This window comes from Grammomys surdaster, unplaced genomic scaffold (genome assembly GCF_004785775.1).
Source record: "Grammomys surdaster isolate TR1022 unplaced genomic scaffold, NIH_TR_1.0 259, whole genome shotgun sequence".
Lineage (NCBI taxonomy): Eukaryota > Metazoa > Chordata > Mammalia > Rodentia > Muridae > Grammomys > Grammomys surdaster.
This window is the reverse complement of record NW_021604700.1, coordinates 3,937,954-3,963,570: the sequence shown is the minus strand read 5'-3', so window position 1 is coordinate 3,963,570 and position 25,617 is coordinate 3,937,954. Positions and strand designations below refer to the sequence as shown.

The 25,617-nt window shown below is 45.2% G+C and overlaps 1 protein-coding gene across 2 annotated transcripts in view; it reads left to right on the top strand.

Moving 5' to 3' along the window:
• Npl (N-acetylneuraminate pyruvate lyase) overlaps positions 1-25,617 on the top strand; it is a 45,149-nt gene that overhangs the window by 5,149 nt on the left and 14,383 nt on the right. For both annotated transcript variants that reach the window (XM_028775759.1, XM_028775760.1), the window contains exons 3-6: positions 8,961-9,034; positions 10,277-10,364; positions 16,246-16,303; positions 21,837-21,912. In XM_028775759.1, coding sequence (XP_028631592.1) covers positions 8,961-9,034; positions 10,277-10,364; positions 16,246-16,303; positions 21,837-21,912 — 296 coding nt within the window. The remainder of the gene's footprint in view (positions 1-8,960; positions 9,035-10,276; positions 10,365-16,245; positions 16,304-21,836; positions 21,913-25,617) is intronic.

Sequence of the window (25,617 nt, the reverse complement as noted above, 5' to 3'; positions counted from 1 at the left end):
TTTAAATGACTCTACCTTGTGTCAAGTTGGCATACAATTTTCGAGAACCAGTGTTTTAGGAGTACTGTATGCTGTGAGAAAGAGCAAGGCATCAGCAAGGTGGACTCATCAGACATCTTTCCAGTCTCATTCAGAAACTCATTGGGAGGTGGGGGTGGAGGAAGGAGGGGAAGACAGCCCTGGTAATTACAGCTGATGATTGTTGAGTGTCTCACAAGGTGTCTTGACTTCCAGACGCAGCCTGTGGCAGCCCCTTTGCCTGCATGATCAGATAGTGGCCATACATGATTCTGCACTATACATAACTCCTCCTTGGACCCCTGACACAAGGGGAACAGGCACTTCCCCATCTGAGTGTAATTGACCCATCAGAGGTGAATTCTGGCTTCTTTAAGCTTCCTCCTCCTGTAAGAAAATAGTTATCACCATACCTACATTGCAAACTGATGAACATTTGTAAGATAATCCTTACTACAATGCTTGACCACTGTACTTAGGACAACAGGTTTGAATTGTCACTGTAGCAAGAAACAAGGATTAGAGGAAGATGGACTAATTAATACTCCTTCTTAAAAGGCCTTTCTTTGGGGGACTTCTGTTCCTGAATTTGTAAACCTAATAAGAACTTTCAATTCTTATTCAAAGGTGGGCACATCACATGTCCTTTAGATATTTGGAGGCCAGGACTTGTAAGATGTATGAAAAACTCTCAACCTCCCTGGATCTAACTTGATGGAGTATTATGTAGCTCACTCTGCTGGCTAACGGTCTTTGTTTTCTGTTACTTCTCTCTTTCCACAGCTTCTGGGAAAAGCTGAAATCAGCTCTGTCTCAGCCTTTCCCAGTGCCTCCGCCACTTGTTGCATAGATAAGCAAGAGGCGTGTGACTATAGCAGGCTGGGTTTGCTTCCTGCTACCAGTGAGATCCTGTCTGTGTCACAGCTCAGCACATTCCATCTGCTTCTTGCTACATTAACCTCAGAAGTGGATTCTCCAGATAGCCTTACTTTTCATCTGGGACACACTGGGAGCAGCTGTGTGTCCTTCCCTAGTCTTCTGTTATCTGGAGGCACAGACTCAAAGTATACAAAGTACTAGAGATGATTAGATAATTAGCAGGTCTCTAGAGGTGGGGGGGTGGGGGAGTGGGCGAGTGTGGGAGGGGGGGAGTTATGTTTGCCTGCAAACTCAACTCTTGGGAGGGAAAGGTGAGAGAATTGGTCAAAGTTTACCCTTAACTACTCGGTGAGTGCAGGGACAGACAGACTGCTATGTTAATAACTCTTTTTTCTCTCATCGCTTGCTCCATCAAAATGTTCTTATAGGGACAAGAGAGATGGCTCACTGATTAAGGCGCTGGCTACTCTTCCAGAGGACCTGGGTTAAAGTCCTAGCACCCACATGGCAACTCACAACTCTATATAACTCCAGTCCCGGGCATCCGATGCCCTCTTCTGGCCTTTGAGGGTGCCAGGCATGCACATGGTGCACAGAATTACATGCAAGCAAAACTCTCATACATGTTAAATAAATAAATCTAAAAATATTAAAACAAAACCACTTGTATCCACACAAGAAGTTTAGAATACCCAAGAACAAGTGGACATTAACCTAGTTAGCCACAGTAAAATCTACCCTTCTGATGTGTTTCCAAAACATTACGTCTAATGGGAAAGGCACTGGAATCTAACACGTGGGAGTCTGTCCAGGCGTTGTGCCATTGTGATAGTGTTTCTAAGCTGGCTTACAACAGAACAGCCTCTGAAATTCCAAATGACTGAATACAGACTATGTATGTATGTATGTATGTATGTATGTATGTATGTATGTATGTATTAAGACACAGTCTATCCATTTATTCCTGACTGGCCTGAAACTCAACTTTTAGATCAGGCTACCCTGAACTCAGAGATTCACCTACCTATGCCACCCAAATGCTGGGATTAAAGACATGCACCATCATGCCCAGTCTTTTTCTTCCTTATTTGTCTCTCAATAAAAGATGATATCCCAGAACAGGGAAGGTGTGGGGGGAGACTAGTTAAAGCATCTGCCAGCTTTACACCAAGGTTCTCCCTTGCCTTTAAGAGGTGTCACTAGGGCCTGGAGAGATGGCTTCCTAGTTAACAACACTCACAGCCCTTGCAGAGGAGCTAGCACCCACATGGTGACTTTCAACAATCCTTAACTCCTAACTCTAGTTCCAGGGGACCCAGTGCTCTCCTCTGGTCTCCTCAGGTATTAGGAACTCACACAGCAGACAAACATACATGCAAGTAAAATATTCATACACTGTCTTAGTTGTAGAGACACCATGAACACTGCAACTCTTTTAAAGGACAACATTTAATTGGGGCTGGCTTACAGGTTCAGAGGTTTAGTCCATTATCATCATGGCAGGAAGCATGGCAGCGAGCAGGCAGACATGGTGCTGGAGAAGGAGCTGAGAGTTCTACATCTTGATCTGCAGGCATCACAGAGAGACTGTGTGCCACGCTGGGCGTAGCTTGAGCATAGGAGACCTCAAAGCCCTCCCCCACAGTGACATACTTCCTAATAGTGCCATTTCCTGTGGGCTAAGCATTCAAACATGAGGCTATGGGGGTCATACCTATTCAAACCATTACACACACATTTAAAAAAAACAAACAAACAAAAAACCTGTTACCAGGGCAGCAAAATGGCTGAGTGGATAAAGCGCTTAAATCCCCAGGATTCACATTAAAAAAAAAAAAAAAAGTACATGGTAGCACTTGCTATTAATCCCAGCACAGCAGATAGAGCCAGAGGAACCCTGGGAAGCCCTAGCCTGGATTACACAAGAGCAAACATGACCATGTCTTAACCAAGGAACACAGTGAGGACTGATAGCTGAGGTTATCCTGTGACCTGCCACGGCACACATGCTCACACATGTGAACATACCTAGATATGAGCACAGGGACAAAAGATGAAAACAAGCCATCCCTCATCTCCTGTGATGGAAGACTTCAGCCATACAACCTCTATGGTGCTTGAGTGGCCACAGTCCTCTGCTCTTATGCCATTAGCAACCTTGAGTTTAACCATTTAGTAAGTCATTGTAAAGTGCCTGTCCCACCAGTCCAGCTCCACCCAGCAGCCTAGTAAGTGTCTTAGAAATCTGGCAGGTCCCTCTCCTTCGCTGATGTCTGTTGACTGTCCTCTCCCAAAGCCTTGCTTCTCACTGTATGGTCCTTAGATCAGTTATTCCAGTGCCACATGGGAATTTGATGGGGATGCAGGCTTCAGGCCCTACAAATACCACTAGTCAGAACCTGCCTCTGAACAGTGGTCTGTTAAAGCCTGAGATGAACTACCCTGAAGCTGAGAGCCAAACTCCCCAAGACAGCACAGCAAATCCCACACAATCTACCTTTTCTTTCTGTTGCTTTGGATTGTTTCCACAAACAACAGCACATCCTTCCTTCCCAGGCTCCGTACCTTGACTCATTCTGTTTTCTCTACTTTTTTCCATTATTACCTTATCCTTTAACAATTCTACTTACCCATCAAAGCATATGCAGGGGTGAAGGGAGTTTACTCCTCCCCCCCACACCCAAAAGTTCATCTTCCCATTTGCTGAAGTACACTGGCAAGGGATGGGAGAAGAGAGAACAGCACCTATGTGCCAGGCCTGGGCTTGGCAACCATAAAAAACACGACACTTAAGGGACAACATGGTTTAGGTTTAAGTTTTCTCTTTAGCTTTTGGGTGGGGAGGGTTATAGACACCTTTAGGAGAACAACAAGTGCGCCCAGAGTACACAATAGTCTGTAAGTGGTTCTCTAGGAAGATTTTCTTGCTGTGATAACAATTTCCAGGCACCACTCTAGTTAGGTTTCAGGAGGATATAAGACAGCAGTTGTCCAGTAAGAGAACTTCAAAGAGTATTCCACCCTGCTCCTGGGAGTTTTAAACTCTTTAGTTCAAAGCTCTCAGTGTACTAAGCATCATAAACTGGAGTATCATTTCCCATTCCCTAACTCCATCCATTGTGACTTCTTCCTTATTTTGCTTTTTATAAAAAGCCTAGACGCCCCCTCCTCTGTGACCCCATGGTACTCAGTGTACACCTTTTTATGTTGCATCAAATTTACCTATTTACGGTGACTGCCCTAGTTTGGTTTTACTGCTGTGAACAGATACCATAACCAAAGCAACTCTTACAAGGACAACACTGAACTGGGGCTGGCTTATGGGTTCAGAGGTTTAGTCCATTATCATCAAAGCAGGAACATGGCAGCATCCAGGCAGGCATGGTGCAGGAGGAGCTGAGAGTTCTACGTATTCATCTAAAGGCTGCTAGCAGAATACTGGCTTCCAGGCAGCCAGGAGGAAGGTCTTAAGCCCACATCCACAGTGACATACCTACTCCAACAGGGCCACACCATCTAATAGTGCCACTCCCTGGGCCGAGGATATACAAACTGTCACATTGACTATTACAGTGACTTCTTTATTCATTTATTTTATGTCTGTGTGGGGGCACATGGTACACACATGAAGGTCAGAAGACAACTTGTGGGAGTTGGGTCTCTCCACCATGTGGATCCCAGGGATTGAATTCTGGTTATCAGGCTTGGCATCAAGCGCCTTTACCCACTGAGTGGTTGGCAGCCCACGATAACATTTTGTTTTGTGCCTGCATCCTCCAGCAGGCTTTAAGCTGCTTGCCTTGTTTTACTGAGGGTAGGTAACATACAAAGATCAAACAAGTGTCTTATTTATCTTTATACCTTCAGCATCTAACATAGATGACTTGTGAACTTTTACTAGTAAATGTAACAGAGCTACAAGACTAATGGTGGCAGGCAAATAAAAGAGAGAAGGGAAGTGAGTGTTTGGTTGAGCAGACATTGGGTGCCAGTCATCATGTTTGGTTGAGCAGACATTGGGTGCCAGTCATCATGTTTGGTTGAGCAGACATTGGGTGCCAGTCATCATGTTTGGTTGAACAGACATTGGGTACCAGTCATCATGATGGACATTTCATCTACACAGTCCAGTTTCATCTTGACAACTCCACCAGGGACCTGCAGCTCTATGTCAGTGCTAGAGAAACTTTAAGAAGTCACTTTTTTTCTGAGTACAACACGTACCAACCCTGGAGAGATAGGTCACCAGTTAGGGCACTGGCTGCTCTTCCAGAGGTCCTGAGTTCAATTCCCAGCAACCACATGGTGGCTCACAACCATCTGTAATGGGATTCGACTCCCTCTTCTGGAGTGTCTAAAGACAGCTACAGTGTACTCATATGCATAAAATAAGTAATTCTTTTTTTAAAAAATGCTGGGCAGGGGATAGGGAGGAGGAGAAAAGCAATGGGGAGGGGAGAGGATAAGAAGAGGTCAAATGTCAAGGAAAAAGGTTTCATTTTTCACCCCATGTGGTGGTGCATACCTTTAATCCCAGCATTCAAGAGACAGAGTCAGGCAGATCTCTTGAGTTCTCTGAGGCCAGCCTGGTGTACAGAGTGAGTCTGAGGATAGCCAGAGCTACACAGAGCAACCCTATCTCAAAAAACCTAAATAGGAAAAAAAAAGTTTCATTTTTCTCCATCAAACACCATTGCTTGGCTGTGATGAGTGCCCTCCTGCTGAGCCACCTTACATGCTCTGAGTCCGTACTCCTGAGTGTCTTGGTCAAGAGCTGCAAACTTAACAACCTACAGCAAGCATTGGGCAGGGATCTGAAAGGCCTGAGGTGGTTGTCTGGACATGGAACCTCTAACAGGGCAGATGCTGATCTTCCTCTTTAACAAATTATCCCTACTGGTAACCTACACCTTTAATCCCAGCATGCTAGGGGCAGAGGCAGGCAGATCCCTGTGAGTTTGCTGACAGCCCTGTGTACATATGAGTTCCAGGACAAAAACCCTGTCTAGGTTACATAGTGAGACCCTGTCTCAAATAAGACAGCCCTAGCCTTGTTAGATATTTGGCTTTTCAGTCATTTGTGGGTGTACATGATTGGGTGTGTGTGTGTGTGTGTGTGTGTGTGTGTGTTTCTGTAGAAAGCAGAAAACAACCTCAAAATATTGTTCCCTGCATGTCATCCGCCTTATTTTTTGAAGTAGAGCCTCCCTGGCTTGGAACTCAACAAGTAGGCTAGGCTGGCTAGCCGAGCCCCAGGAGTCTGCTGCCACCTCTCATATAATGGTATATTTTTACATCAGCTCTGTATATCAAACTCGGTTCCTTCTGTTTACAAGGCAAATATTTCACCAACTAAGCTAAGTCCCTGGCCCAAAAAAGTCCTTCTCTATGTGAAAGAAGTTTTAACACTGAAAGTCAAACAGAAGTTGTTCTAAAGGGTTGCCCCCTTACAGCCTTTGCTGAAGTTGCTGAGGCGTAGGCTGAGCGCTTTTCTAAATGATTCTTCCACTGCCCTAGAAACTCTAGCATTGGTATGGTTCCTAAAGGCATTTAAAAACACCCCTAGATTGCAAGCTCTCTCTCTTCTTTAAAAGATAGATAATGCGTCTCCTTGGAGTCCAAGCAGAGTTGTCACCCAGGGCAGCCTGAAGGCCTATGGCAAGGAAGGGGATGAACCCCTTCCCACTGAGCCAAACAAAAACCAAAACAAAACTGTGAAGTCTCCAGAGGAAGGAGAAGAAATTTGACTTTCACTTGCCTACATCTACTCAAGAGCACTACCAGCTCCCTAGAAAGAGGTGTGTGCCTGGACAGAGCCAGACGTGGTGGTAGCTCCAGACAGAGTGGGAGGAAAGAAAGGAGGTAGAGTCTCACCCCAGCTATCCGTCCAAGCCCCACAACTGCTTCCCAGCACCACTTCTTGAGATTTACCATCCACTCGTCTGAACCAATGCACTTAATTCTTAGCCACAGCTCCCGGGTTTTAGTAACTTGTATAATATACACAACCTCCTTGATTCCATTAACATAATAGTGAGAGTTACAAAATATCACAGGGGATTTTGCCTGAAGGCAAAGTTGAGGGAAGTACCCACACACTTATTTGTGAGTAGAGAGCTGGCAGTGTTATGTTGTGGCCTGAGCCACCATAGAAAGTGCCCTTCTCTCATGGCTTTAGATTTGTGGCTTTAAATCTACCACTAAGCACCCCTTTCCTGCCCACGGGCTGTGGGCAATCATGGCCCACTATGCAATGCAGCCTTTGCTGTTAGTTATCTCTTCCTTTCATCTCAGAATCTTTCTTTTCTCCCTTTGTTTCTATTCCCTTGGCCAAAATACCCTTTGATGTCTGGTTTCTAGATGCATTGATTTTTTTTTTTATTGTTTAAGGAATAAGATGAAAAGAATGGTAATGAGGTTAAACCCAAATTAGGAGCCTCTGGTCCTCCTATACAAAAGCAGAAATGACGGCCAACTAGGTCTCTGTGTTCTTGGCCATGTAACCATGTTCTGCAACAGTAAACACAGATTCACCACACAGTTTTCCTTTGAATATTTACTCTTGCTCATTCATCCTCCCTACCTTAATTTGTCTTTTTCTTTTTTGTTGTTTTTCTTTGTTTTTCATTTGTTTTGTTTTGTTTTGTTTTGGAAACAGGGTCTCTCTGTGTAACCCTGACTGCCCTGGAACTCACCAAGCTGGCCTTGAACTCAGACATCTGCCTGCCTCTGCTTCCCAAATTCGGAGATTAAAGGTATTCACCATCGATGCCTGGTGCCAGCTTAACTTTTTATAGTGGTAGAGCATTTAGTGCATGTTTTCAGTCCATTTGTTTTTAAATTATTATGTTTTTAAGGGAAAGCACCCTATCACTTTAAGCATCAGACCTTCACAAGGTCATTGTGCTTCAGACTGAAAAGTACACGCAGGTCACATGGGAGTTTGTTAAAATGCAGATGCTCAGCCAGCTGTTGTAGAGCATGCCTACAGTGTCAGCAGTTGAGAAGCTGAGGCAGGACCATTTGGAGTTCAAGGCCAGCTGCAGCTACCTAGGGAGAGGCCAGCCTGAGCTACGTGAGACCCTGTGACTGGAGATAGTAAATTTACATCTTATTGAGAGAGCTCATCTGAGACACGAAAGAGTGAAGACAAGGAGCCTATAGGGTAATTTCCAAAACAGTTCTCTTCCTAGCAAAGGAAGCAGAGGCATTTGCTTTTGGAACTCTAGACACATTCAGTGCTAGGCATTCCCAGTAAGAGGTCACCCCGAGCTTCTCAGTTAAAGGTCTCTCTTTTAATGACTTGGTTTTTCCTAGTTTATATGTATGAGTGTTTTGAATCTGTGCATGTATGTGTACTGTGTGCATGGCTGTTGCCCGAGGAGGTCTAAAGAAGATATCAGATCATTGAAACTAGAGTTTTGGATGGTGTGAGCCACCAGGGAGGGGGTAGGAACTAAACCTGGGTCTTCTGCAAAAAGCAACAAGCAAGTGCTCGTAACCTCTGAGCCATCTCTGTAGTTGTGATGGACATGATGACCCACATGATGGACAGAGAGAACAGGTAAAGAAAAGCCAGTGGAAACATTTGGAGACATGCTTAGCTCCAAGTCCTGGAGCTCTTACGATAGGATTAAAGAGGCAAAAATGCCTCTGGGAATGTTCGACTTACACCAAAACCAGAAAGTTTCTCCAGGATGGAAAGGAAAGGATACAGGCTGGTGAGATGGCTGAGTGGGTAAAAGTGCTTGCCACACCCCCAAACCTGATGATTTGCTTCAATCCCTGGCACCCACATGATGAAAAGATTCCCCAAAGGGGAGTGGTCGCTACACAAATGCACACACACACACACACACACAACACCATGCATCAGTACTACCAGTTTATGTCTTGTGCATATTAGATAAGCCATCTAAAAACAGAGCTACGTACCCAACACTGGAGTAGATTTTTAATAATTAATATGAGCCATTCATGAGCCAGGATTTGGGGTTAAATAATCACCTTTTTAAAAAAAAATACCAACTATGCATTATTCCCTATTTCTCCCTGTCTTTTAGAGAAATCAACTTTCCTGTCATTGGCCAGTATGTGGATTACCTGGTAAAGGAACAGGGGGTGAAGAACATTTTCGGTAAGTCATCTTGAGAGATCTCAGATCTAGCTCAGGTCTTAGCAAGTAATAGATCTCACCCGACCATGAGGTCATAGGACATGTGTCAGAGGTCATGGTGGAGCCTGCTGGGATAACTAAAAGTTTCAAATGTGTAGGCTCACTGACTTTAGGTCTACAGATTCCTTGAAGAGCACCTCATTTGGCAGTGTGCCAACAAATACAGTGTTTTTTGTCCCCCACTTAGAGACAAAACTCTATGTCTTAGAGACCGTTGAGGTCATGAAACCAAAAAGGGGTAGAGCAACAGCAAAGCCTGCTTAAGTAACAGTTTAGCTCCCTGATACAGGGCCAGGCATAGTGGCACATGCCTTTAATCCCAGCACTTAGGAGGAAATAGCAGGAGGAGCTCTGAGTTCAAGGACAGCCTGGTCTACAGAGTGAGTTCCAGGACAGCCAGAGGCACACAGAGAGACCCTGTCTTGAAAGAAAGGAAAGAAGGGAGAAAGGACGAACAGACCTGCTCTTTTCTAAGGGAAACAGAGGAACAGTAGATCTGGGAGAGAGGGGAGGTGGGGAGGTTGACTAGAGGGAGAGGAGTCTGCGATTGGGCTGTATTGTATGAGAGAAGAATAAATAAAGGAAAAAAATAAATTTATAAGGGGTTAAAAAAATTACAAAAATAAATAAGTACAAATGAAACCAATGTGGTAGCATGCACCTACAATTTCAGCACTTAGGAAGCTAGAGCAGGAGGATCATAAGGCCAGGCTGGAGTACAGTATAACACTCTGCCTTTTAAAAAAAAATCATTTGGCTAGAGAGGTGGTTCAGTGGTTAAGATTCTTGCTGCTTTCGCAAAGGACCTGGGTTCAATTCCAGGCACCCACACCAGCATCTCACAACCACCTCATAACCCCATCCAGGAGATCAAAATGTTTCCTCGGGCACATATATGCACACAGAAATAAAAATAATAAATCTTTTTTTTTTAATTCCCATCTGTCCCTAACGGCAAGGAACAATTTCTAAGCAAAGTCACAGTTAACCTCCTTGCTGTTTTTGACTAGAGGAGGGTAGAAAAAGGACCAAGTCTGAAGTACAAATGGACAAGCGGCTCGTCCCCCTCCAGGCTCCATCTCTGTTTATTCTTTGTGCCCCTTCCTCTCAAGCAGGGGTTTCAGACCCAACCCTTCCAGTCTTAGGATTGGAGGAACAAGAAGCACTGGCTGGTCCTACTAACTGACTCTTTGTTTAAAACAGTGAACGGCACCACAGGAGAAGGCCTGTCCCTGAGTGTCTCTGAACGTCGCCAGGTTGCGGAGGAATGGGTTAGCCAAGGGAGGAACAAGTGAGTAATTATGCTAATAGAAACTCACGGGTAAGCTCTGTGCCAGCAAGGCTCTTCCCACTGTCCCAGTCAGCTGAGGGGGGAGATGAGCCGGAGCTCCGAGCCTCCCACGAGTAACAAGGAGCTTCCTTCCATTCTCTGGGGAAGGGCAGCTGGACCACAAAACACACCAGCTCCTACTCAGGAACCACCTCAGATCTGCCTGTGAGGCCAAGCTCCTCATGGTTTCCTGTCCTTGCACTGAAAGAGAACAAGAGGGTGGCCTGCTGTTGTATTATTCCTCTTTCTTAGTTGGGGCTTCTATTGCTGTGATGAAACACCAAGACCGAGCATAAGCAGCTTGGAGGGAAAGGGTCTATTTAGCTTACACTGCCACATCACGGTCTGTCACTGAGCAGACTTGGCAGGATCTCAAATAAAGCAGGAACCCAGAGGTGGGAGCTGATGCAGAGGCCAGGCCGTGGAGGAGAGGGCGCTTACTGGCTTGCTCCTTGTGACTTGATCAGTTTGTTTTATTTTATTTATTTTTGGTTTTTTTGAGACAAGGTTTCTCTGTGTACCCTGACTGTACTGCAACTCTGTAGGCCAGGATGCCCTGGAACTCACAGAGATCCCCGGGACTCTGCCTCCCGAGTGCTAGGGCTAAAGGTGTGCACCACCGCGTCCAGGTTATTTTTTCTTATCCGCCCTAGAACCATCTGCCTATGGGCTAAGCCCTCCCACATCAACACCATATCAAGAAAATCCCCAGACAAATGGTTCTCAACCTTCCTAATGCTGGGACCCTTTAATACAGTTCTTCATGGTGTGGTGACCCCCAACCATAAAATTACTTTTGTTGCTACTTCATAATTATAATTTTGCTGTTATGAATCATAAAGTAAATATCTGATCTGTGACCCATGTCAGGTTGAGAACCACTGCCCTAGATTCTAGGGCCTGAAGACTTGCCTATAGACCAATCTATGGAGGTATTTTCTCATTAGAATGCCTTTTTTCCAGATGACCCTACCTTGTATCAAATTGACATAAAACTAGCCAGCCACCCAATGCGTCACACTGGGGAGCTGGAGCAAGGTCTTTGCCCTCAGTTTGTTTCCCATCCAATTGGGAATCAGGTTGTGAAACCTAACGTTCCCACCTCTGATTAAGTATAAACTGAGACAAAGGTATGATTGGTAGTATTTAGAAGAAGACAAGATATTGTTGGTTAGTAGAAACAGCTGAGCAAGCCCCCACCACCTCCTATATAGCTGAGTGTGGATTGGAGAGCCCAAAAGCTGGCGTCTCCAGGAGGCGGCGTCTTCGTCCCTGATGGTGGGATGATAGCATCCCTTATCAGAGTGATGTTAGGTAGGCTTTTTTCTTATTATTTTTGTTTATCTTTATTTGTCTATTTTGGGTGGTTTGGGCTTTTGTTGTCCTTTTCGTTTGTTTTGGTTTCTGATTTTTCGAAGCATGGATTCTCTGTACATCCCTGGCTGTCCTAGAACTTGTTCTGTAGACCAGGCTGACCTCAAACTCAGATCCACCTGCCTCTGCCTCAGAGTGTTGGGATTAAAGGTGTGTAATACCACTGCCCCAGCTGTTTATTTTTAAACTGAGGCAAGGGGAATCACCTGCCAAGTTCCTTTATTATCATTCTGATTTTTATTATCATCATCGTCGTCGTCGTTATGAGTGTGATGAGTGAGACTGTGAGCAGCATGTGAAGGTCAGAGGCCTGCTTGGAAGACTCAGTTGTCTTCTGCCGAGTGGGTCCTGGGGATAGAACTCTGATCTCAAACTTCTCAGCAAGCCCCCTTACCACTGGCATCTCTCCGACCTCTCTTTTATTTTCCCCCAGGGGAGAGTCTTTGTCAGCCTGGCTGACCTGGCTCAACTCATTATGTAACCGAAGATGACCTTGAATTTTTTTAAAGATTGATCAACCGATCAATCGATTGATTTTATTTATATGAATACACTGTAGTTGTCTCAGACACACCAGAAGAGGGCATCAGTCCCCATTACAGATGATTGTGAGCCACCATGTGGTTCCTGGGAATTGAACTCAGGTCCTCTGGGAAAACAGTCAGTGTTCTTAACCACTGAGCCATCTCTCCAGCCCAGCCTTAAATTTTTGATCCTCCTGTCTCAACCTCCCAAATGCTAGGATAGCAGGTGCACAGTGTGACAGGAGACTGAAGTCCCCTAGTATTTTTATTTTTATTATTTTTTGAGACAGGGTTTCTTTATATAGATCTGACTTTCCGGTAACTCACCATGTAGACCAGGCTTGCCTTGAACTTACAGAGGCTCACCTGCCTCTGCCTCTGCCTCGGACTGCTGAGACGTTGTTTCTAGGCCCCTGAAGTAATATAAGTGTACTGTAGTACAAGTGTACTGTGTACTGTATTTCAGTGAGGCTTCGCTTTCATTCAGTCCTGGAGTGGCCATGAGTGGTTCTGTACCAGTGCAAAGGTGGTCCTAGCTGGGGAAGGGAAGCTGAGAGGCCTAGAAATGCAGAATTGGGTGGCTGAGGTTTCCTTTGTTTGATGGAGGACAGGAAGTCCTGCCCTGGTGTCACGCGGCTCCGGGAAGTTGAGGTCAGCCTTTTCTCTTCCTATAAAAGATTCCTCTTTTCCTCTGTAGTTTGCCTTGTTTTTCTTTCTGTCCCCTTTCTCCCCCTTGCTCCTTTTCTTTTTAAGAATGTTTTTATTATTTATTCATTTTATTTTATGAGTGTATGTGGTAAGTTACCTCTGCCAACAAAATGAGCCAATTCAAGCCAAATTAAAGTATAAAGGCAGGTTTATTGGGAAGTAGCTCTTCACCAACCACACAGGAGGGAGTCAGTGCAGTTGCCATGGAGAGGGAGACAAAGGGGAAGAAAAAGAGAGAAAGCATGCATACTGAAGAGAAGAGAGAGATGCAGAGAAGGGGAGAGAGAACCAAAATGTCTGGATGAGAGGAAGCCTAGTTCCTAGGCTGGAAAGTTCAGAGTAGAGGGCGGGGTGTGCCAGCCGTGCCCTGTAACAAGTAGAGACTGAGGGATGCTGAGAGAACCTGGAGGCCAGGTCCACTTTGGCATGTTAAAATACACACCTCAGCTGCTTGTCCCGAGTCTGAATCTCAACAGTGTGTGGGTGTACCACATGTGTGCTTGATGTCTTACAAAGGCCAGAAAAAGTTGTCAGATTTGTTAGCATTTCTTCTAGGCTCTGCCCTACGGTTCCCTGACAATAGCCAGGTGTGCCAGACTCAGCTGCTGGCCCCCTCCACACTCTCTTGCTTTTCTGTCCCTCTGTCCCCATTCTTCCCCCTCTCCATGTGCTCATGGTCCGCCTCTACTCCTCTCTCTCTCTCTCTCTCTCTCTCTCTCTCTCTCTCTCTCTCTCTCTTTCCGCCTTTCTCTGTCTCTACTACCCCCTCAACTCCCCTCCCCATGCCCTAAATAAACTCTATTCTATACTATACCATGTGTCGCTGAACCTCGGGAAGGGATGCCTCAGCATGGGCCCGCAGAGGCACCCCCTTCCCCCACACCATACCGAGCCTCCACCAAACATATCCCCAGCTTCTCTTTCTTTTTTATTAAACACAACAAAATTCCCTAGAACTGGCATTACAGACCATTGTAAGACACCATGTAAGTGCTGGGAACTGGACTCCGGTCCTGATAGAACAAGCCAGTGCCGGTAACCACTGAGCCATCTCTCCGGTTCCATGTTATGTTCTTGGTTATCCAGGCTCATGTTCTTAGCTTCAGGATCCTGCATGTCCTGGAAACTGAGCACAAGCTCCCTTTTATGCCAGCCTGGACCTGGGAACTGACTCAGCCCTTGAGCCCACATTTCTGGCTCATATCCTTTACTTGATATGAGCTCTTGAGTAGAAGACTTCTGTCTCCAGATGTTTTGAAGAAAGCTGATGTAACTTTGGAACCTAAAAGAACTGTCTTTTACAAAAATTGCCTTTCTGCATGCTCTTGTATTTTACAAAAAGAAAAGGAAGCCAGGGATATGTTTGGTGGAGGCTTGGTATGGTGTGGGGGAAGGGCGGGCCCCCGTGGGCCCATGCTGAGGCATCCCTAGCCCCTGAGGGACCAGCCACACAAGGTATAGTATAGAATAGTTTATTTAGGGCATGGGGAGGGGAGTTAAGGGGGCAGTAGAGACAGAGAAAGATAGACTAGAGGCTGGCCATGAACACTCGAAGAGCGGGGGAGGGAAGTGAATAGGGAGAGAAGGGACAAAGAGGGAAAGAGGGTAGGAGAGAAAAGAAGAGAGTGATGAAGTGGCAAGCAGCCCCTTCTATAGTGAGTCAGGCACACCTGGCTATTGCCAGGTAACTGTGGGGCGGCGCCTAGAAGAAATGCTAACACATGCACTTGTATATAGAAAGTGTGTGGCCTGTAGATAGTGTGTATATACTACATATATACAATTTCCCAAGTGTTTCTGATCAGGTAATCAACACCAGGAGCAAATGAGATTTTGTGAATTGGAAGGAAAAGGACAATTTTAAATAGTTTTGGAGGGCTGGGTATGGCTGAGCTCCAGAGCTACAGAATAGAGAGAACCTATCCCAAAATAGATAAATAATAAATAAAATAACTTGGGGGTAGAGGAAATGGCCCAGCAGGGAAAGGCATTTGCCCCCAAGCCTAACAGCTGGAGTTCAATCCCCCCAGCCCCTCCTCTACACACACTGGATTACTGGAAGGCTGTAAGCCACCATATGGGTACTGAGAATCAAACCTGTATCCTCTGGAAGAGCAGCCAGTGCTTTTAACTGCTGAGCCACCTCTCCAGCCCTAAAATAACTTTGAATACTTGCCAGTTTACTTACTGTGTGAAAACAGAGAAATATCTGCATGCACTTTAAAGTTGTATTAAATTCAGAGCTGCTTCCTACACGCTAGAGTAGTACCCTGCCAGTGAGACAGAGCTTAATTATCTGTAGCCTTTTTGTATTTTTTGAGACAGGGTCTCTGTAAGTTTCCAAGGTTTCCTTAAACTTGTGATTCCCCTACATCAGTTTTCCAAATATCTTGGATTTTAGGCCTGTGCCACTAGAGCCTGTTTTCATTCATTCTTGCCTCCTCTTTATCTTTATCTTTATATTATATTTATTTATTTTCGAGACAGGGTTTCTCTGTGGAGCCCTGGCTGTCCCTGGAACTTGGATCTGTAGACCAGGCCAGCCTCGAACTCAGAGATTCACCTGCCTCTGCCTCTACCTCTGCCTCCTGAGTGCAGGGATATAAAGGCATGAGCCACCACACCCAGATACATTTTTAATTGTTTAAATAATGTTTTTAAGTTTTTAAAGAGTTTTAGATAATGTATTTGTAATTTTTTGTTTTGAAGACAAATAATTTCAGTAATTTCCCCAAGTTGGCCTTGAATTTGAAATCTTCCTGCCTCAGCTTCCTGAGTAGCTGAGATGGCAGACCTGTGCCACTAGACCCAATGCATTCTTGACTAGTATTCAGGTTCGGGTTTTTTATGTGCATGCACATAAACACCTGTGCCATGGCATGTGTATGGAGGCCAAAGGACAACTTTTTTTCTAGATTTATTTTATGTATTTGAGTACACCACTGCTTTCTTCATACACATCAGAAGGCATCAGATCCCATTGCAGATGGTTATGAGTCAGACCTCTAGAAGAGCAGTCAGTGCTCTTAACCTCTGAGCCATCTCTCCAGCTCCAAAGGACACCTTTTGGGAATGGATTGTCTTGTTTCATGTGATTGGTCCCAAGGATACTGGTAGAATTGATTCAACCATCTTATTTGTCTCAAGGCGAAGTATTAAGCCAGTACAAACCAGGATGGTGCAGCTCTTCTTTGTTCTTCTAAACTCCAGGAGATTCATATGCTTGTCTTCTGCAGGTTGGACCAAGTGGTGATTCATGTGGGAGCACTAAACTTGAAGGAGTCACAAGAACTGGTATGGCTCTGTATCCCTCTGTGAGACTATTCGGGGGATCTCCTCTTTTTACGCTAGAATTAATACCAATCCTATATTTGGCTGAAGGCAATCAAATGGGGGACCACTGGAGCAGACACTGGGCCACGGCAAGGCAGTAGCTCAAAGAGATGCCAACAGTGGGTGCCAAGGACCAGCCTCAGCTTGGAGAGGGGTTCTGAGGAAGGGGTGTCTGGGAGCAGCGAAACAAATGACTCCAAGTCAAATTGTGGGTCCAAGCTGGTGGCCTATGTTCTGCTGAAGATAGCTTTCCAGTCTGCTTTCTCTCTGTCCTGCTTTCTTTCTCTATGATCTTTCTGGAGATCTCCAGACGGTTCTCTCTGTGGGTTTTGCTTGAGTCAGTTCTCCAAACAGTCCTCTTTGCTATTCTAAAATATTTTCTATATAGCTCATCTCCTGCAGATCATAAGCCCAGTACTTTATTTTACATATTAATCCAGTTGTTTACTTCAGGTTTCCTTTTGAATATCCTAAGAATCCAGTGACCCAGCCCCTTAATTCTTAGGAAACAGGAAGCATACATTTTCTTTTAACATTGCAAAAGAATTCAGAGATCTCGATGCCTGTTAGCACGGATGATAAGCTAGCTGGGTGAGACCCCATCCTGAAATTATCATTTCTCCCACACCTGGGCCTGGATTCGGTGTGTCCCAGGCTGACCTTGAACTCAGGAATCTTCCTGCCCTCATATCTTTCTGACAAGCTGGCTCATTAGTACAGCTGCCCTTGTTCTTTTAGATTCATATAATTCATACTACATCCTTATATTTTTGCATAGCTGAGAAATGATATATTTTCTAACTCATGCTTTTAGAGTTCTCTCCCACAGCCTTAAGGGCTGTCCTGAAGGTCCCAGCATTTATCATTTTGCTAAGACATTAGCCACACCTTCACCTCCCGGACTCATGCTGTCTCAGAGTATTATGGAGTCATTAAAGTAAACAGAGAGGATGTTCCATTCCTCAGAGGAATGTGAAAATATGCTCACTATTATACAAACAAGCCTTATGCTCATGGCAGCCACTGACACTCATAGAGACCCATGTCCACTGGCCCTGTCCCAGGGGCTAGAACCATGTCATTTTGTCCCCACCAAAGCCATGTGGTACCGGCAAGTGGAGAAGAGACAAAGGAACTTCCTCCAGGGAGAGCTGAGGTTGGATATAAAAGCCGCTGAGTCTGTAGAGCATGAGCCAACATCAGTGCTCTCTGCAAAGTGAGGGCAAGGCCATCTGCTGGACAGAAAGGGAATAGGAAATGGGGCTACCTTGGAGAATGGGGTTCTTCAGAGGTTCAAAACCAGAGCTGTAAGCCAGAAACATATCAGATGAGCTCCCTGTTCAGAACTGTAGAAACTAGCTAGACAGTCTTCAGCTAAGACACAGGATCAAGAATGCAGAGACTTGCCAGGCAGTGGTGGCACATGCCTTTAATCCCAGCACTTGGGAGGCAGAGATAGGTGGATTTCTGAGTTCGAGACCAGCCTGGTCTACAGAGTGAGTTCCAGGACAGCCAGGGCTACAAAGAGAAACCCTGTCTCAAAAAAACAAACAAACAAACAAAATGCAGAGACTTGGGTTGCTCTAGGCTTAGTGATTAAGCTATGTTAGATCAAAAAGCCAGACCAGAGCTGAGCAAGGTGGCACACACCTGTGATCCTAGCTCTCTGGAGACTGAAGCAGGGGAATTGGGAGCTGGAAGCCAACCTGGGCTATGTAGTGTAACTTGGTCTCAAGAGAAAACAAAGCGAAGCAAATGGTGGTGGTTCTGGAACCCGGGTGAGGTGATTATAAGAAGAAAGTACAAAGTGTTTTTCAGAAGACCCAGTCGCCATACAGCTACAAATTAACTGTGTCCCCAGGATATTCTAGCTCCAAGATTACAGTGTTCTAGTCTAGCTCAGTTCTTCATAAAATTTGTTTGTTTTTCATATTATTTGGGTCCAATGTGAGTGAACACTTCATATACTTGTGGAATTACAGTTCAATATTCTAGATAAACTAAAGGGATGGGCTTGGGAGATAGCTCAGTTTGTGTGTGTTCAGCAAGCATGAGAACCTGGATTCAGGTCCTCAGAACCCATGTAGAAAGATGGGCGTGGCTACAGTGCCTATGACCCTAGCCTTAGTGCAAGCAGAGACAGGCAGATCTCTGAAGCTCATCAGTCAGCGAGCCCAGCCCAGTCAGTGGACAAGAATCAAGTTCAGCAAGAGACTTTAAAAAATAATAATAAAGGTAAAAGCTGGCATCATAGTTATGCCTTTAATCTCAGCACATGAGGGACAAAGGCAGTTGGAACTCTGTGACTTCTGGACCAGCCAGGACTACACAGCGAGACCATGTCTCAAAAATAATAATTACCCACAAGTTATTCTCTAACCCCGAACACACACACACAAATGAAAATTAAAATGCTGTTGTGTCAGATGGAAAGAACACAACTGAACACAAATAGTATAGCATTTCCTTTCCTCAACTCTCACCCAAGGTTCCCTTCTTAAACAGAGTACTAAATAAATGATTCACATATACTACCTTCTGACCCGGGGCTAATGGTGCCAGTGCCCAATTGACTGATCTCTGAACTATATCCCAAACTTCTCTTTTTAATTCTATCATTTACTTCTGCAGAAAGGTTTTATTCGTTTGTTATTGCTGGAGACTAAACCTAGGGCCCTGCACTTCCCGGACAAATGCTCTTCTATTGAGCTAAGTCTCCATCCTCATGCAAATAAATAATTATGTCTGTTCGATGTTTTCAGGTTACTGCCTCCAGACAAGCCCTTTTTCCTTTCTGGTTATAGAACATGGTCTGAAACAATCAGCATCATACGCCAAGTCCTGCTGTGTCCTGGACACTGGCTTGGATACGAGTGTGAACAGGCTCTGCCCCCACACCAGGGCAGTGACCCTGTAGCTGGAGGACAGCCACCTAGTACAACTAGCGTGATAGGTTTAGGTCAGAAGTGATTTTGTGTACTCTATTCCCAGCACCTAGGGCAGGGAAGGCAGGAAGATCAGAGTTCAAAGCTGCCATGATACTCTACTTAAGATAGATTTAAAGTGTTAGGGACTGGAGAGATGGCTCAGTGGTTAAGGACACTGGCTGCTCCTCCAAAGGATCCAGGTTTCATTCTCAAGCACCCACACAGCAGCTCACAACTGTCTGTAACTGCAGTTCCAGGGGATCGGGCACCTTCCCCTGGCTTCCCTGGGCACCAGGCACGCATGTGGTACAGAGATGTGTATATAGACAAAATACCTATACTCATAAAATAATAAAATAAAGAAAGAAAATAGGCCGGGCAGTGGTGGCGCTCGCCTTTAATCCCAGCACTTGGGAGGCAGAGGCAGGCGGATTTCTGAGTTTGAGGCCAGCCTAGTCTACCGAGTGAGTTCCAGGACAGCCAGGGCTACACAGAGAAACCCTGTCTTGAAAAACAAAAACAAAACAAAAAAAAAAAACAAAAACAAAAAACAAAGAAAGAAAATAAAAAATTTTAAATGTTAGGAGTGCCCAAGGAGAGGACTCGTCGGTTTTTTTTCTTTCCTAGGGGAATTGAGCGTCAAAGCACAGTGCTGTGTATCTTTTGTGATATTTATTCTTCTTTTCTTCTTAACCTTTCTCAACTGCATTTCCAATCTACAACGTCAACTTAAAATATGACTGTTGCACCATCCCATGAGAAAGATAATATCACTGAGTAGGCAGAACGGTAGAAGAGAAATTATACATGTAAGTTTCTCTGTTGTAAAGGAACTGCTCGTGTCTTAGCAGAGTGGTTTGGGTGGTATGGGAGGATTTTGGCGTGTGTGTGTGTGCTGACTGAAATCCAAACAAATAGCCAGACTTGGAGGCACAGGCCTTTAATTCCTGTTTTTCAGAAGGTAGAAGCAGGTAGATCTTTAGTTCAAGAATAGCCTAATTGTGGAGGGACCCAGGTGTGGCACACACCTTTAATCCCAGCACTGAAGAGACTGAAACAGGAGGATCTCTGTGAGGTCAAGCCTGATCTACTTAGGAGCTCCAGGCCAGCCAAGACTGTGTCAAAAAACAAAAGCAAGCAGAAACTATCCTGGGTGACTGAAAAGATGACTCAAAGGTTAAGAGCACTGGCTTTTCTTCCAGAGGACCCAAGTTTGATTCCCAGCACCCACATGGAGGCTTACCACTGCCTGTAACTCCATCTTCTGGTCTCTGTGGATGGCCCTGTACAGAGACACTGTTGCATGTAATTTTAAAAAATCCATGCTAGCTCCAGCTAGGCTCTAGAATCAGTCGCTGCCCATTCCTCCTTACCCAATGCCCAAACCGGTGGTCTCACCCTGGTTCCTGCGACTGGCTTGCTAAGCCGCCCAGACCTGTCCTTCCTGAGAAGGCCTGGAGCTACACTTGCATTCCACAGACTGTCCACCCATCACCACTCCTCGGTTTCACTTTCTCTCTTGCTCAACTAAATTGTTGCAAATGGAAAACACCAGACAGCCTTTATATTTAATACCAGCCAGATTTGTATTGGAAAACTCCAACCCCAATATGTCCGTGTAAGGAACACACAACTCAGTTATAGTATTTATAAGCTGCTCGCCTAGGTTGGGCAGGTATACTACTACACTACGATTCCCCAGCTGTGAGCTACTTGCAGCTCCTCCAGGGCACATGGTTCTGCTCCGTCTTCCACCTCCTCTTCCTCATCTTCCTCTCTTTCACTGTACCCCCAACTCGTCCTCTCTGCTTCTTCCTTCCTCTCTCTCCTTCTCTAAAACTTCCAGCCCCACCTTTCCTTTCCACTGCCCAATCACAGGCCTTTATTTGACCAGTTAAACTGGGGAGAAGGTTCCCATGGAATCACCTGTGTACGTGACTGACCCGCTCCTCTGTTGGGGGCAGCACCTCTTCAGGAAGCAGAATTAACATCAAAATACAACCAGCACCAGGGCAACCCTCAACAATACACATAAATAAAGATAAATCAATGAGATAAATAAAAATAAATCAAGAGGTGCCAGAGAGATGGCCCAGTGAGCAGAATCACTTGTTGGGCAAAAATAAATTAAGCTCACCTGAGGCAGGTGTCTCTGCTTTGCAGTCTGGGACACTCTTGGCAATGATGGTTTACTTTAGTGGTTCTCAGCCTGTGGGTCTTGACCCTTATTGAGGGGAGTCAATGACCCCTTCACAGGGGTGGTCTGAGACTATCAGAAGAGGCAGATATTTACATAACAGTAACGGTAGCAAAATTACAGTTCAGAATTAGCAATGAAAGTAATTTTATGGTGGGGGGCCCACAACACGAGGAGCTGTATTAAAGGGTCACCGAGTCAGGAAGGTTGAGAACCACTGTTTTCATTGGATTGGCTAACCTTTCAGTTCTCTAGTAGGGGAATTCTTTGGCAGATTTGAAGAGGTTGTTGCTGAACTCTAGTGTCTGTCTGGGACTAGACTCTGTGGGACTATGGTCACTAACTCTACTATGGCCATGTTTTTTTTAAGGCCCAACATGCAGCAGAAATTGGAGCTGATGGCATTGCTGTCATTGCGCCTTTTTTTTTCAAGTCACAGAACAAAGGTAAGAAAAGACATTGGTCTGAGTGCACAATGCTTTTTCCTATTCACCTCTCACTTTCATTAAAATAAATATATATTTCATTCATAAACACAAAGTCCTATAGACTGAAGGTGTGACATTCCAATGGACTACTGTTCCTCCTCCAAGTTTCATAGCAAAGACTGTATTAAAGACTATATTATTTTGCCAGCTTTCTTAGTTAGAGGTTTACTGCTGTGAACAGACACCATGACCAAGGCAGGTCTTTATAAAGGACATTTGATTGAGGCTGGTTTACAGGTTCAGAGGTTCAGTCCATTATCATCAAGCCAGGAGCATAGCAGCATCCAGGCAGGCATGGGGCTGGAGGAGCTGAGCATTCTAACTCTTGTTCCAAAGGCAAATAAGAAAAGACTGTGTTCCAAGCAGCTAGGACGAGGGTCTCAAAGCCAGTCCTACACAGAGACAATCCAACAAGGCCACGCCCACTCCAACAAGGCCACGCCTACTCTAACAAGGCCACACCTACTCCAACAAGCCACACCTCCAAATAGTACCACTCCCTGGGCCAAGCATATCCAGACCATCACACCAGCTCATCTGGTGATCATCTACTGAGTCCTAGCTGGTAGGTGCCTCTCAAGTGTACACTCCTGGTAAAAATAAGTTATGAGATTTCAGAGTTGTATGTTAAGGCATGAGCCCATCTTTCTCAGAAGACAACTATAAGTGATGGTCATTTTAAAGCTACTCCTATTTAGAATTGATGCATTGTGGTGGACTGAAAAGGGATTTCACCAAAACGCCCACTGTCTTCCAAAACAAGCTATTGTTTCCTCCTTCTATAATACTAGAAACTATTTGTATCTAAACCCAAACATAGGACTTTTTTTAGTGTGTGTGTGTTGTTTTTAACATACTTTCAAGTAGCCCACTCTTCTCTTGAACTCTTGTTTACTTGTTTGGGGAGGGGGCATTGAGACAGGATCTCTCTATATAGCCCTTGTTATCCTGGAATTCACTATGTAGACCAGGCTAGCCTCAAACTCATATAGAAATCTGCTTCCTGAGTGCTGGTATTAGAGGCATGAGCCACCTTGCCTGGCCTTTGAGCTCTTTACATAGCAGGAAATGTTGAATTTCTGTTCTTGTCTCCACCAATAAGAGAATATGGTATTTTACTCCTTATTGGTTAGTAATAAAAGAAATATAAAAGGGTTTTGGGGATGTAGTGTGGTCTTAGGGTACTTGCCTAGTATGCACTGAGCTCTAGGATTCCAGGTTGCTGGTACATATCTAAAATCCCAGCCCTGAAGAGGTAAAGCAGGAAGATCAGAGGTTTAAAGTCATCTTCAGCTACAAGGGAAGTTTGAGACCAGCCTAGTGTTAAGTTTCAAACTGAGGCTCAGGTGCCTATTTAACATATCAAATCGGACCTGGCTGCCAGTTTCTCCAGCATCCCTCAGTGCCTACCTGTTCAGAGTATGGCTGGCATACCTAACCCTCTATCCTGAACTTTGCCCAGTGGCTGGGCTGCCTTCCCCCAGAGGCTCTTCCCTGTATAATCCAGAAGTTTTAGTTACCTGCTCTTTTTGTTCCGTTGGCCTTCTGACTGTTGTACCTGGCTCTCCTCTCCCTTCCCCTCCCTGCTCCTCACACAGCTAAGGGTCGTGATCATACTGGACTCTCCCGGGTGTGTCTGACTCTGGCCATGCTCCCCGCTAAACATACCTGCAATAAGCTTTCTCCTCCACCAGACCTAGGAGCAGCCAAGTCCTTCCTTTCCTTTTTATTTCCTTTTGTTATTCACCTAGGATATATGCTACCCTGACTTTGGGGACAGGGAAGAGGGAGCTGTTTGTGCAGAGGATTAAAACCATAACTAAATGCATGGATTGTTGTGGGATGTCAGAAATTGTTGGCAGATAGAGAACAATCGTTCTTATAGGTAAGTAACTTATTTACTGACTGAGAATTTAGAATAGACTTTTTTTTCAGGCTGTTTTGCAATTTTTTTTTTTTTACATGAGCAGTGTCTTAGTCGTGGTTTCTATTCCTGCACAAACATCATGGCCAAGAAGCAAGTTGGGGAGGAAAGGGTTTATTCAGCTTACACGTCCACATTGCTGTTCATCACCAAAGGAAGTCAGAACTGGAACTCAAGCAGGTCAGGAAGCAGGAGCTGATGCAGAGGCCATGGAGGGATGTTACTTAGTGGCTTGCTCAGCTGGCTTTCTTACAGAACCCAAGACTACCAGCCCAGGGATGGCACTACCCACAAGGGGTCCTTCCCCCTTGATCACTAATTGAGAAAATGCCTTACATCTGAATCTCATAGAGGCATTTCCTCAATGAAGCTCCTTTCGCTGTGATAACTCTAACTTGTGTCAAGTTGACACAAAACCAGCCAGTACAAGCAGTTTTTCCAAAAAAAATGAGCAAAGAAATGAATTATACATAACAATTTTCCCATGTGCTGAACATATTTTCACAGCACATAAAGAAGGTATGACACATAGCATTGTCCCACTTTTGGGTATCATGCACAGTGTAAGCCAGCTCTCGGCCTCTGAGTAGTGTCTCAATTGACTTGATAGCCAGAGGAATCCCACTTCCTCAGTAAACCAGAGGCAGGCTTCTGCTCTGTCCAGATCAGTCCCAAAAAGGGAAAAGTGCCCAATGATGTGGACCCACCTCCCTCTGCCTCCAAAGTGCTAGAATTAAAGAGTATGCCACCATGCCCAGCACTTTTTTTTTTTTTAAGGTTTTTCGAGACAGGGTTTCTCTGTATAGCCCTAGCTGTCCTGGAACTCACTCTGTAGACCAGGCTGGCCTCGAACTCAGAAATCCGCCTGCCTCTGCCTCCCAGGTGCTGGGATTAAAGGCGTGAGCCACCACTGCCCGGCTGCACTTTTCTTTAAAGCTTTTTAAGCACTAGAGATTGAACCCAGAGTCTGAAGTATTCTGGGTCAGCATCCGATGACTGAGCTGTACTCCCCTATCTTTTTTAAATTTTTGAGAAAACATCTAAGTTACTCAGGCTGGCCCTGAATTTATTTAGTTGCCCAGATGGGCTGTGCGTGCGTGTGCATGCGTGTGTGTGTGTGTGCATGCGTGTGTGTGTGCGTGTGCGTGTGTAGATGTGCATATACCCCATGCGAATGCACATGGCCGCAGTTGAGTATGGAGGTAAGGGGATGAGAACGTTCAAGATTCAGCTCTCTCCTTTGTGGATCTCAGGGATCGAACTCAGGTCTTCAGGCTTGTGCTGCAAGCACTTTTACCTGTGTAGCCTTCCCACGGGCCCCAGGCCTTGAACTTCTGATCCTCTTGCCTCAGTCTCCCTAGAAACTGGGATCACAGGCTTACACTGCCAGGCCCAACCGTAACTTCCCACTTGAAACTGATGTTTCTGCTTCTGTAGAACTGCCTCAGTTACAGCTGCTTTGTTGTGGCTCTGGTGTGTAGTCTCTGTTGTCACGTAGCCCACCTGGGGTAAAAGGACAGAAGTCCTCCATGGCTGGCCTCTGGTTTTCATGGTACTATGTAGTGATCATCTCCTACTAATGGGAAAGTATGTCCCTTGTTCTCCCCACACCCTTCCACGATGATGGTGATGGAACCCACCCCTTGGGTATGATATGTATGTACCTACATCTGAGCTAAAATCCTCAGTCCGTGTGTGTGTGTGTGTGTGTGTGTGTGTGTGTGTGTGTGTGTGTGTGT